At 40.3% G+C, this 13033-nt stretch overlaps 1 protein-coding gene across 3 annotated transcripts in view; it reads left to right on the top strand.

The window, feature by feature from the left end:
* KLHL31 (kelch like family member 31) overlaps nt 1-12707 on the top strand; it is a 42992-nt gene extending 30285 nt beyond the window's left edge. For all 3 annotated transcript variants that reach the window (XM_057303911.1, XM_026507221.4, XM_026507220.4), the window contains 2 exons: nt 7082-8286; nt 10040-12707. In XM_057303911.1, coding sequence (XP_057159894.1) covers nt 7115-8286; nt 10040-10772 — 1905 coding nt within the window. In that variant the 5' untranslated portion in view covers nt 7082-7114 and the 3' untranslated portion in view covers nt 10773-12707. The remainder of the gene's footprint in view (nt 1-7081; nt 8287-10039) is intronic.
* Nucleotides 12708-13033: the final 326 nt, after the last annotated feature.

The following is a 13033-nucleotide window of genomic DNA, read 5'->3' as shown; positions in this document are numbered from 1 at the left end:
TTGGACTTCACTTAAAATGGCAAAGCAGCAGAAGCTTGAGTGTTTCTATTCCCGGGGTCCGTGCTGATGAGCTGGGACAGATGCAGCGACTGGAATGTGACAGGACAGGGGGAAGGCGCAGCTGATTCACCTCTTTGGCAAGGACACATTCTGGGATCCCAGCTCATTCTGGCATGAGAGTGACAGTGACACTTTGGCACACATGGCTTTTCAGCTTGCCCTGTGCAGAGTCTCTCCCAGGAGGCAAGGGGGGAGGTGGCAGAAAAGAGAATGTTCTTAAATATAAAGTGACAATTCTTTTCTATAATCAGCTGTAGGAGATTTTCATCTGAGAGCTGTGTCAGGCCAGGAGGAGCTTCCCTCTAGGGTAATTCTTTCACAGGGACTTGCCCACTCCTCAGAGTAGAAGGACGTCACCATTTCTTGTCTGCACCGTCCTCAGCCCGGTGGTTCTGGGTCTATTTTGGGTCAGGGGTCTTTTTCAGAACCTCGTGGAAGCTCTAGGCCCACTCTATAGAAGAAGACACATAAACACACATGCGTAACATGTTTCATAATATTCTAGAAATTTCCTTGGAACTCATGGACTCACTTGAAACCCCACCCAGAGCAGGGTTGCTAGATAAAATATAGACCATCCAGACTACACCTGAATTTCAGATAAACCGCAAACCAGTTTTTGGTGTAAGTTTGTTCCAAAATATTGCAGGAGATCAGTTATTCTAAAATATGATTCATGGTTGATCTGAAATTCAAATTTAACTGGACATCTTGTATTTTTATTGGCTAAATCTGGCAACTCAGCCCCCACTGCGTGCCTCCCAGGTGAAGAATGCCCTGGTTCAGTTGGTGTATCTCTATCTGATAGAGTTGATTCTAGGATTCTGGGGGGAGAAAAGACGCAGGACCAGATTTTGACAATTTTGGCAGCAAAAGCCAGCTGTTTATGCTTAACTCTGTGTAAAGTTTTAGACCTGGAAGGTACACATATCCTCATCTGACAGAGGATTAAACAGAATTCCTAATTGCTTGATGTTTTGCCATAGGTCTGTTAGAGGATTAGAGCAAAAAGAACACTAAAACCCAACTTCCAGTTCTGTGACAACCAAAGAGACATGAACCTGAAAAATTACATTTCCAACCACCCCCACACACACATATAAACACACAAAAGACTAGCAAGAGAAAGAGCTATTTTCCTGAAATTTCAATAAAACCCAAAGCAAAAATCTTAGCACTGGACCCTTGTGTCCTATCTCCAGTCTTGGGGAATGGAATTACAGCTAACTTTGTGCGTAGTTTCTGTATACTGTATAGATAAGAACCAGGCATAAGCCTCTAGCTAAGTTGAACAAGATGGAATTAATATTTGTTTTTAAGAAAAAATTGATAATTTCATATTCAACCCAGCACTTAAAAGGAAGTGCTTTGTGCTCTGATCAACAAATTCATGCAGGATCTCCTTGAACCTATTTCTATTTTTGGCTTACCCAACCTATGGGAGTTTTCTATCTTTACTACTCGTAACAGGATTAAGAAATCCACAGGTTCTGTTCATCCCCAGATTCATTCTACATTCAAAAAGGCAATTCTGTCATTTTAGTGTTTGGAGTTACAAAGAACCATTTCATGTTCTCTATATCCAAAATTTTTTTTTGGCAGCCTCAGGTCTGTATCATTCAGTCTCTATCTTCTCACACTGGAAAGAGGAACTTTTTAACCTGCTACAGATTTTAACCTACCCTGGCTTTAAGAGTGGTGATTATGGGGGTCAGGACTCAATCTGGGCTTGAGTCATTGCTTCACGACCTGTTGCACGTTTGTGTGACCTTGGATATGTTTTTAAACTCTCTCTGAATCTTAATCTCTTCATTTGCAAAATGAACATAATATAACCTATCTTTTCGGATTTCAGTGATGCTTAAATTAAAAAAAAAATCATGTAAAGTACTTAACCCAGGGCTCAGCACACAGTAAGTTCTCAATTAATAAATGCTAGCTATCTAATTATTATTTTAATTAGAAATGGAGGTAACAGTTTACAATTAATACATAATATAGATTCATGCTTGATGATTTACATTTAGGAATAATTATTAATGTACTTAAATCTGGCAAATACAAAAGACGAAAAATGCAATGGTTCACATGACTATCCAGCTATTTATTGGATGTCAAACGCATGACACTATCGTAATAGAAATGACACGAGAGCCAAGGTCTGGGGCGGGCGATGGGAGGAGAGTGTGGAGCTGCATCTCTGTTATACTTCTATCTAGTTGCTAAGGGGCAGCTCTTCCAGGAACCCAAGAAGCTGCTCTGGGTAATCCCAGATGGAGCAGAGAGGGGAAGGGGGCTGTGGTGTCCATGCCCAGAAAAAGAGAATTCTCTGGGTTTTCTGCACCCCAAAATTTTGCAAGGATAGGGGAACTCATCCTATGCTATGTCTTTTTTCCAACTCTTTATTTTATTTTATGTTTTTTATTCTTATGATATGTTAGTCACCGTACAGTACATTTCCAACTCTTGACTCCTCTACAAAATCATCCTGCTTTTTATACTCCCTCTGCAGACCCTTGGTAGTTTCCCCTACTTCTCTCCCCACCCCCTCCAATCCATGCCCACCCTGTCATGCCCTGGAGCTCCTTCCTAAACTCAAGTGGTCCTTCAGAGGCTGGGGTCTTCCCAACAATACTGTGTGATATATACCTAAAGGCGGAGAGTGAGCTAGTCAGCACCTTCTCAAGCTTAACTAAGGGTACTTGAGGATACCTCAATCAGATGTGATAGAGGGGAATACCAATGTAGAAAAAGAAGATTGGAAACCGGAAATCATAATCAGTGCTCCTACAGTGCACCTTTGCATTCATTTGGAATTCCCTGCTGGCCCTTTTTCTCCTTAGCTCCATCGTATCACTGTGTTGTCGAGGCCAGATTCTCTCTTTTCTCTGGAAATCTCAGAATTACATCCTGTCCCTGCGACAAGAATGATTCAGTACAGTATACCAGTTGTTAAAATAGTGAGATCCTTCTGTATGGAGTTGGTAAATAGGCAAATCAACAGCCAAATAGTGGCTGCTCTGATGTCCCCCTGAATCCCGCCCACTCCTCCATTCTTCTCTGAGAAGCCCCCGGGCCCATTATCCAGCAACTGAAGACTTACACGGACTGTAAGTGTACTCCAGGGAAGCCTCTGGAATCCCGCTCCAGAATTCTGGCCTGTGAATCCATACTATTTAGTAGGTGCTCTGTTTTATCTGGTGTTGACTATTTAAATACCACCCTGTTTGCTGCCAGTGAAAACAGGAGTTGCCCCTCATCCACGGGGGAGACCTTCCAAGCCCCGCAGTGATGCCTAAAACTGCAAATAGTACTGAAGCTTAGATATAATATGTTTTTTCCTGTACACATACACCTGTGATAAAGTTTATTTTGTAAATTAGGCACGGTAAGGGATTAACAACAGTAACTAATAATGAAATAGAACAATTATAACAACATACTGTAATCAAAGTTACGTGAATGTGGTCTCCCTCTCAAAAGGTTTTATTGTACTGTAGTCGCCCTGCTTCTTGGGGGGCTGTGAGATGATAAAATGCCTACGTGATAAGATGAAGTGAGGGGAATGATGTAGGCATTGTGACCTAGTGTTAGCCTACCACTGACCTTCTGATGATGTGTCAGGAGCGTCATTGCTTCCTGACCACCACTGACCATGGGTAACTGAAACTGAGGAAAGCAAAACCACAGATAAAACGGGGACTGCTGCAATCATTTAATGGTAGATAAAAAGAATATTTACCATTTCAGTCTAAAACATTCACGTTACTGCTCAAGTTCAGGATTTCCTTCAGAATAATGAGTGGTCATGAGCCCTCCATCTATGTGAATAGAAACTTCTCCAAAGGGGTTCTTCTAGGAAAATAGACAAGGCTTTTCCCAAAGACACATGGGTGCTTCTACTCCAGATGGTAGAAACTGACGTTTAAATATATATATATATATATATATATATATATATATATATATATATATATATATATGTTCTGCTGTGCTCGCCTAGTTACTTGTTACCATTTGGTACTTGTCATGTCTTGTCTGTCTCACGTAACTTACATATCATATGGCGCCATCATTCCCAGCACAGCGCTGCCCACACAGCAGTAGGTGTCTGATAACTGCTAGCTGAACAAAATTTTTAAAATTTTCCCCAGAAATATCCATCACGGGGACACTTAACCACCTAAGTCAAATGCATTTGAAGACTAAACTGATGGTGGGTTGAAAATCTATTTCACAAGGTAAGGTCGCATCTGGCAATGCTTGCAAGAAAGAATGAGGAAGGACAAATGTGCTGTAGTTTGTAAACAAATATAAATATGAATACGACAGTTTGAGCTTCATGAAGAAGACAAAAGCCCTGGCAAAGAGATAGATCTCTGTGCCTACGTACTTGCTAGGCTTCTTCCATGTGGAAAGGAATAAGGACAAACACAATAGAACGGTTATGGAATTTTTAAACGTACATTCCAGTAATTAAATTGAAGGGCCTTTCAAGGGGAATCAAAGCCAAGTTTCACCCTTCAGGATGAACTCAATGGTGTGACTTAAAAGAGACGCATACATACACACACCCCTCAATAAGCTATGAAACACCTACTTACCTAAATCATTGGACACATCGGTAGGAGAAGAATAGCATAAGTTTTATATCTTTACTATGGGATACTATGCAAGTATTAGAGAGAATCCTGTAAATTTATGTGTGTGCTGATATGGAAGGAGGTACACTAGTTCTGCTAGGTAAAAAAAGCAAACTGCTGAATAGTAAAGCATATTGTTTGCTTTGATGTAAGTTCTCATAGAGTGGTGTGCTGGAGCTGACTGTGCTGGCTCATGAGATCTAACGGTTACATTTTCAGAAATTTGACAAGCTGGTTGTTAAGCAGTAGATAGCTTAAAATCAGCTACAGTGAGTGTATTTGCACCAAAGGAATCCACACCTTACAAATAAGGGCTTCCCCCCACCCCTTAGAGAGCTGGTTTATCAGCACACCGCTGCTCAAAAATGGGCAGATACGAGTTTGTATAAGCCTATCCAATTATCTGGAATAATATATACCAAACTGTGACTTGTTGAATTTACACCTACTGATTTTACAATCTTAAAAATGAAAAAAGAGTAATCTCACAAAAAAAGTGAATGCTACCATGCTGTAAGTAAAATCCATCGAAAAGTCCAAGTATAACATCTTCTGATGACTATGCTCAGTATTTTGAAAAATTCTAAAACAATTTAATCGATATTTTAAGGACTATGCATATACTTGCTAAATTTAATGTATTTCAAGTCTGTCTAATACTAAAGCTGCTCAGAGCCACCTTAAAGTTTCAGACCACTTCATACGGGTTTAAAAATTGGTTCAAATATTGGGGCGCCTGAGTGGCTCAGTCAGTTAAGCATCCAACTCTTGGTTTTGGCTCAGGTCATGATCTCAGGGTTGTGAGATTAAGCCTATGTTGGGCTCCATGTTGGGCATGGAGTCTGCTTAAGATTCTCTCTCTCCTCCTCCCTCAGTTCCTCCCCTACTCACGTCTGCTCTCTCTCTCTCTCTAAAAACAAACAAATAAAAACTGGTTCAAATATATATAACATTGATCATGGAAAATGGTTATTATCCATATAAATATATCTTTATGAGGATATATCTCCATGAGCATGTTCCTGGATATAGGTTTAATGTCAAAGCAAAGACTGTATCAATCATACTCCCATCCACAATGTATGAAGAGTACCACAGCAAAATCTGATATTGTGAATATTAAAAAATATTTTAACCATCTGATAAGCAAAATGTGTCCACAAAGAAATAAAAAGGATCTCTGTATTTCAGTTGACAGTTCCCTGATTTAATTAGTTTAGCTTTAAAAAATGTATTTATCAGCTATTTGTATTTTATTTTCTGTGAACAACCTAGTTACCTAGTCACAGTCTTTGATAATTTTTAATTGGATTACCTTTTTCTTATTAATTAATTGTTGGAGCTCTTCAAACATGTCAATTAACCTTTTATCTGTCAAGAACGTCACAAACATCTTCCACTATCAATTGCTTGTCTTTTAAATAGTTGATGTTGTTTTACAGAAGTATTGAGGGGTTTTCTTTTCTTTCTTTCTTTTTTTTGTTGCATTCAGATATTTCAGTCTTTTCCCCCATGGCTTCTGAATTTTGGGTCATGCTTAAGAGGGCCTTTCCTACCCTAAAATTAAAACAAACAAACAAAAACCTACCTTGTTCTAGTCTGTGTGAGTGTGTATGTGTGAGTGGGATGTAGAGATTTCATACATCTAGAAGTTATTTTAGTGACTATGTATAGTAGAAATCGGTTGAACCAGTGTATCGCTACAAGTCCTTACCCATTGATTTTTAAATTCCACATTTATTCTGATATATATAGATTTTACATGGATTCCTGAATTTTAGTATTTTTTGAGGAAAACTTCAGAGTTATAATTCATTTTTTTCAGGAGAGTAAGCTAAGCCCTTCAAGTGATGTTTAAGGACTATTCTATAATTGCTGTACGGCTAGATCAGAGAATATTTGGTCTTTTCTGCTGTATAAAATGACTTGGCAGTAGAGCTATTAAGAGGTCTCATTTTATAATATAAATCTTTCTAGAATTGTCTTCAGTGCTTGATGCTGAAGTAAACAGTCAATAAAATGTACTTCTAGTTTAATGTATGTCTTGAAAATGAAAAAAAAAAGAGTAATCTCACAAAAAAAGTGAATGCTACCATGCTGTAAGTAAAATCCATCAAAAAGTCCAAGTATAACATCTTCTGATGACTATGCTCAGTATTTTGAAAAATTCTAAAACAATTTAATCGATATTTTAAGGACTATGCATATACTTGCTAAATTTAATGTATTTCAAGTCTGTCTAATACTAAACCACTTTGAGGTTTAATCTACATTATGCCATTTAAAAGCTATTGTGAAAAAGAACAGTTTCTCAATGTAGCATTTCAAAACCCAAAGCTCTGTTAAAATAAAACCATGCCTTCTTTTCTTTTTTTTAGCAAGATCTTGCCTGTGACAGTGTGTTTGCCAACATGGCCCCCAAAAAGAAGACTGTCAGAAAGAGCAAAGGAGATATCAATGAGATGACCATAATCGTAGAAGATAGCCCCCTAAACAAACTAAATGCTTTGAATGGGCTCCTAGAGGGAGGCAATGGCCTTAGCTGCATTTCTTCTGAATTAACAGATGCTTCCTATGGCCCCAACCTCTTGGAAGGCTTAAGTAAAATGAGGCAGGAGAACTTCCTTTGCGACCTAGTCATCGGCACCAAAACCAAATCCTTTGATGTTCACAAGTCAGTGATGGCTTCGTGCAGTGAATATTTTTACAACATCCTAAAAAAAGACCCATCTACCCAAAGGGTGGATCTCAATGATATCTCACCGCTGGGCCTGGCTACTGTCATTGCATATGCCTACACCGGAAAGCTGACGCTCTCCTTGTATACAATAGGAAGCATTATTTCTGCTGCTGTTTATCTTCAGATCCATACCCTTGTAAAGATGTGCAGTGATTTTCTGATCCGAGAGATGAGTGTTGAGAATTGCATGTACATTGCTAACATTGCTGAAACATACTCCTTGAAAAATGCAAAAGCGGCAGCCCAAAAATTTATCCGGGATAACTTCCTTGAATTTGCAGAATCAGATCAGTTTTTGAAACTTACATTTGAGCAAATTAATGAACTTCTTATAGATGATGACTTACAGTTGCCTTCTGAAATAGTAGCATTCCAGATTGCAATGAAATGGTTAGAATTTGACCAAAAGAGAGTGAAATACGCTGCAGATCTTCTAAGCAATATCCGCTTTGGTACCATCTCTGCACAAGACCTGGTCAATTATGTTCAGTCTGTACCAAGAATGATGCAAGATGCTGATTGTCACAAACTTCTTGTAGATGCTATGAACTACCACTTACTTCCATATCATCAAAACACATTGCAGTCTAGGCGCACGAGAATCCGTGGGGGCTGTCGAGTCCTCGTCACTGTTGGGGGACGTCCAGGCCTTACTGAGAAGTCCCTTAGTAGAGACATCCTGTACAGAGACCCTGAAAATGGATGGAGCAAGCTTACAGAAATGCCAGCCAAGAGTTTTAATCAGTGTGTGGCTGTGATGGACGGATTTCTTTATGTGGCTGGTGGTGAAGACCAGAATGACGCAAGAAATCAAGCCAAGCATGCGGTCAGCAATTTCTGCAGGTATTTGATCCTTTATTAGGAACTGAAATGGTTCAATATTATGAGGAAATTACTCTGACATAGAAACAAATGAGTCCTGCCTGTTAGCTTAGTTCATTGGCTCAGTAAATCAATAATAATAATAATAATGCCACATTACATATATACAGCAGTCCACATTACATAAAGTATATGCATATATAAAATGCACTCTATATTTCTGAATAAGCCTATGAAATGAGCTGGGAAGATGTGGTTATTCTGATTTTACGTGTGTGAAATCTGATACCCAGACAAGTTATACCACAAGTGAGTGGTAATTCACATTCTCATTTATGGTAAGGTACCCTTCACAGTACACTGTTTTTCTGAAAAGAAACTGGGTACAAATTTAGTTTTTAACACGAAGTGGTAAGAAAGGTCAAAATAATACAAAATTTCATTTAAGTGACTGTTACTGATGACTGTCAGATTCATAATTGGCAGATGTAATGAGATCATTAGAAATGTGGCAGATAATCAATTCTAAATATTTTTGAAGACTGAATACCATAAAAAATGTCAATATCTTTGTTGCATGTGGAAACAGTAAAGGTATAATATATCCTTCAGAAAATGGAATTCAAATCCCATGTTGTTTGTGTATATTTATAATAAAAACACTTTCATATATATGAGATGTCAGGAAGTCATACTTATATCCTGGTAGAAATACAAAGTCAAACATAAGTAATGAGCAAGATCTGAAAATTTATAAAGTATATCATGAAAAATATTCTTTATTATTTCATTATGTGTCTGTGTGTCATTTAAATCAATCCAAAAAATTAACTGATTTTTTGCCCTTTATAAGTTAAGTTTTGATTTGGAGGTTAAATGGGAGAAAAATGAACATCAAACTAATGCAGGGAGGTCTGTGTTTACAATACTTTGGAACTACGTAAACAGTTAAAACAGGTTTTCTGTGACTGCTTATTTTCCTCCTGCTGACAACTATGTTAAGTATTCAAGTAATTGTTTTTGCAGTACTGACTTCAGTGCTTATGGTATAATAACTGTAATATAGAACACTGAAAAAATCTATCTCTACACTAAAAAATCTACCCACCAATAAGTGCTAGAAAATAGAGAAATATCGAAAGTTAAGCCTCTGGTGATGCTTTTGGATGAGTTCCATTGATCTCATTCTAAGCAGGTGATAGACTTGGTTGAGTGACTTAGCTTTACTGTTACATTGGCCAGGTCAGGTGTATGAATGAGAAGGTGTTTGCCAGACATGGAGAAGTCAAATTAGCCAACTCCTATCTTAATTAAGCAGTAAGAATAAGCCAGGATGGCTGGTGTCTGCAGATAAGTGGAACTGACTTAAATGTGGCAGTGTTCCCTTTCTGATTGCCACAAATACCCAGCTTCCACCGCCTCCCCGACAAGCACATCTCATAAATCCTCCCCTGTGATGGACAGTGTGGAGTATGTAAGAAGAGGGACTGACAGGTTGGTTTCTGTGGGGACTTCTCCAAGAGGCCCCCTAAAGGCAGTGGTTTTATAAACGGGAGGAGGGGAAGTCACGATGCCCGTCTTGTCTTTATCAAGTGTCACACTTTTTCACTGGCTGAGAAACTAACACTGGCCTCCAGGTGAGAGGCCTCGCTCTGTTAGTAGCGTAGCCTCCTTGCAGGAAGAGTGTCACAATTTCCACGCTGTGGTTTGTGGAGTCACGTGGGTTCCCTGGCTGCCGCCAACAAGGCTGTCACGCTTGCTCTGCCATTTTCAGATACGATCCGCGTTTCAACACCTGGATACACCTGGCCAACATGAACCAGAAGCGCACGCACTTCAGCCTGAGCGTGTTCAACGGGCTCCTTTACGCTGTGGGCGGCCGCAATACCGAAGGCAGCCTGGCCTCGCTCGAGTGCTACGTGCCCTCCACCAATCAGTGGCAACCCAAGACGCCCCTGGAGGTGGCGCGCTGCTGCCACGCCAGCGCGGTCACCGATGGCCGCGTGCTGGTGACCGGCGGGTACATTGGCAGCGCGTACTCGCGCTCCGTGTGCGCCTACGACCCGACCAGTGACTCGTGGCAGGAGCTGCCGGGTCTGAGCACGCCCCGAGGCTGGCACTGCGCGGTCACGCTGGGCGACAGGGTGTACGTGATGGGGGGCAGCCAGCTGGGGCCGCGCGGGGAGCGCGTGGATGTGCTGACCGTGGAGTGCTACAGCCCGGCCACCGGCCAGTGGAGCTACGCGGCACCCCTGCTGGTGGGCGTGAGCACGGCCGGCGCCTCGGCGCTGCACGGCCGCGCCTACCTGCTAGGGGGCTGGAACGAGGGCGAGAAGAAGTACAAGAAGTGCATCCAGTGCTTCAGCCCGGAGCTCAACGAGTGGACGGAGGACGACGAGTTGCCCGAGGCCACCGTGGGCGTGTCCTGCTGCACCCTCTCGATGCCCAACAGCGTGACCCGGGAATCCCGAGCCAGCTCGGTGTCCTCGGTGCCAGTCAGTATCTGAACCCAGGTAGATTCGGGGACGCAGGAAGGGCAAATAGGCGTTCGTGGGCTCCCTTTGGGTTAGCGAAAAGGAAAATATATAGCATTTACTACAATGATTGTATCTTACACTATATCGAGGCATATGTCTTGGTAGTTTTAAATTCCTGGTATGGCGGGCGTAATCTACCTCTGTGTCTTTTTTTTTTTTTAAGCAGAATGCAAGGCCCTGGCCAACAAAGAAAAGAAACCATTTATTTCCGTGGCCACTGGGTGGCAGACAGAATTCGTTGTAGGCCCTCTTCCACCGGGGCATGTTCCTTAATGGATAGCGGTTACACCCACATTTGAGATTTTTCTTCTACCCTTTAGTACACATGAAGCTTATGTGAGTAATCAATTTCATGTACGAAAGTTTATCTTCTTCTCTCGACTTTTTCTGTAGGAAGTTAAAAGTATTCATTTATAGCTTTTATTTTAAAATAGAAGTCTATCCGTATCCTTAAAGACTTAATTCTACATTTAAAAGCAGTTTCTTTTTCTAGACATGACTGAGTAAAGAATATTGAAAGGCATCCCATGATAAAGCCATAAAGCTTAAAACAAAGTTGGGGTGGAAAGTAACAGGGATTCCACCCTGGGACTGGCACACTGATGCCTGTGGTTTATCCCCTATTCTCCTCTTCCTTTGTGCCTCAGTCCGCAGGGTATTTGCTCTCGAAAAATACTGCTCTCAAAGAAGGAACTACAAGTCATTTAGTGTATGGCGTAAATTTAGGTCATTTCGTTGTTTCTCTTAGGAGTATTTGCACTTTAACTTTTGTCCCCTATTAAAGGAATTGTGAGTATCATGGGAGCCTTACTGTGACCCTAAAAACTACACCGAGATGCAACCTTGACCCTAATATAAGCCCCAAGAAGAACACCAAATAAAACTACGGCCATAAGGACCATTAACTTAAAGTTTATATAGCCCGAAGGTTATACAACTAATAACGAGAATTTGATTTCCCTCATTTTTCATAAGGATGAGAATGAAGGGAACATTTGGAATTCTTGGGTTTGGCGATAACAGGATGAACGGCTTCTCCTGTTGGTAAATGTCACTGTTTCCAATCGCGTAGCAATCCTCCTGATTTCTTAATTAAAACTCTAACACTATTCATTTCACATGGAAATATCGATGCCCATTCTGTTCTGTATGTTTTAACTTCATCCACTCCAAGTTAGCTTTGCAAATTAAAGTGTATCCACTTGATATCATTTTTCTTACATATTTGCCATGTTTTGGAGCAAGGGAATGATTGTAGTAAATGATACATATTTTCCTTTCTTATAATTTATCACTTTATTCTTTGGTGGCTTATTTGTTTTGGAGACGTGGCCTATCAGTTATGGGTTATGTGCAATTGGGTTTTGAAAAATAAAACTATTTCACTGGTTAACCATGAGATATATGGAAACCTAACTGGGTTTTCATTAATCCCATTTCTCCTACCTTGTGTAGATAGGTTATTGCTAGCATTACAATATTTATATTTAAAATATGTTCTTTGAACTGTGAAAAGTGGTTCATGTAGGACACTTTTATATCATTGCCCCTTACGAAAAGGTCAATCTCTGTATTTAACGGTAACGCTTGGTAAAGCGTACAACACTGTGAGCTGAGAACAAGGCATTAATAATGTAAAACCACTGGGCTGTTTCCTCACCCCACACAGAACATTCGGAGCTTCTCCAAGTATGGAGCAGGTCTAAAGGCATTGGCTCCCTTGACTCCTTCTCCGTCCAGGCTGGAAAATCAAGCTGTGTGAGAAACTAGTTTATGGAACAAGTTAAATCATCGAGCCCCTTAAGCTATCAGTGTACAAACCATAGATAACTTTTGTCCTTGCAGCGTCATTGGTAAAATAAACTTTTCATTTTTAATAAATTATTTTGGCCACAACTGACAAAACCTATGTGAGTTTTGACATCTATCGTTTGGTCTAAATGTATATTCTTGTACAATTGAGCAGCCTGCAGTATATTATACATTTTGAGAGAAAAAAAGGTGACTTATCATGGATCACAGGTCATAAGTGGGCAAATAGGCATAATTCCTGATGTACACTAGTAGGTGTGTACCCATTGAGATCCTAGAAGTTTTGTGAAGTGGAGGACGTAAGGCTTGGAATGAAATAGGAATCAATCAGTTGTAACATTTGATCTTGAAAGAATGAGGAGAGATTGAAACGAGAGGATTTTTCAGCCTTCAGAACTTGGTAAGATGTACACAGACTT

The sequence above is a fragment of the Ursus arctos genome, unplaced genomic scaffold (genome assembly GCF_023065955.2).
Source record: "Ursus arctos isolate Adak ecotype North America unplaced genomic scaffold, UrsArc2.0 scaffold_29, whole genome shotgun sequence".
Taxonomy (NCBI): Eukaryota; Metazoa; Chordata; class Mammalia; order Carnivora; family Ursidae; genus Ursus; species Ursus arctos.
Note: the sequence above shows the minus strand (reverse complement) of the source record. Positions and strands in the feature narration are given on the sequence as shown.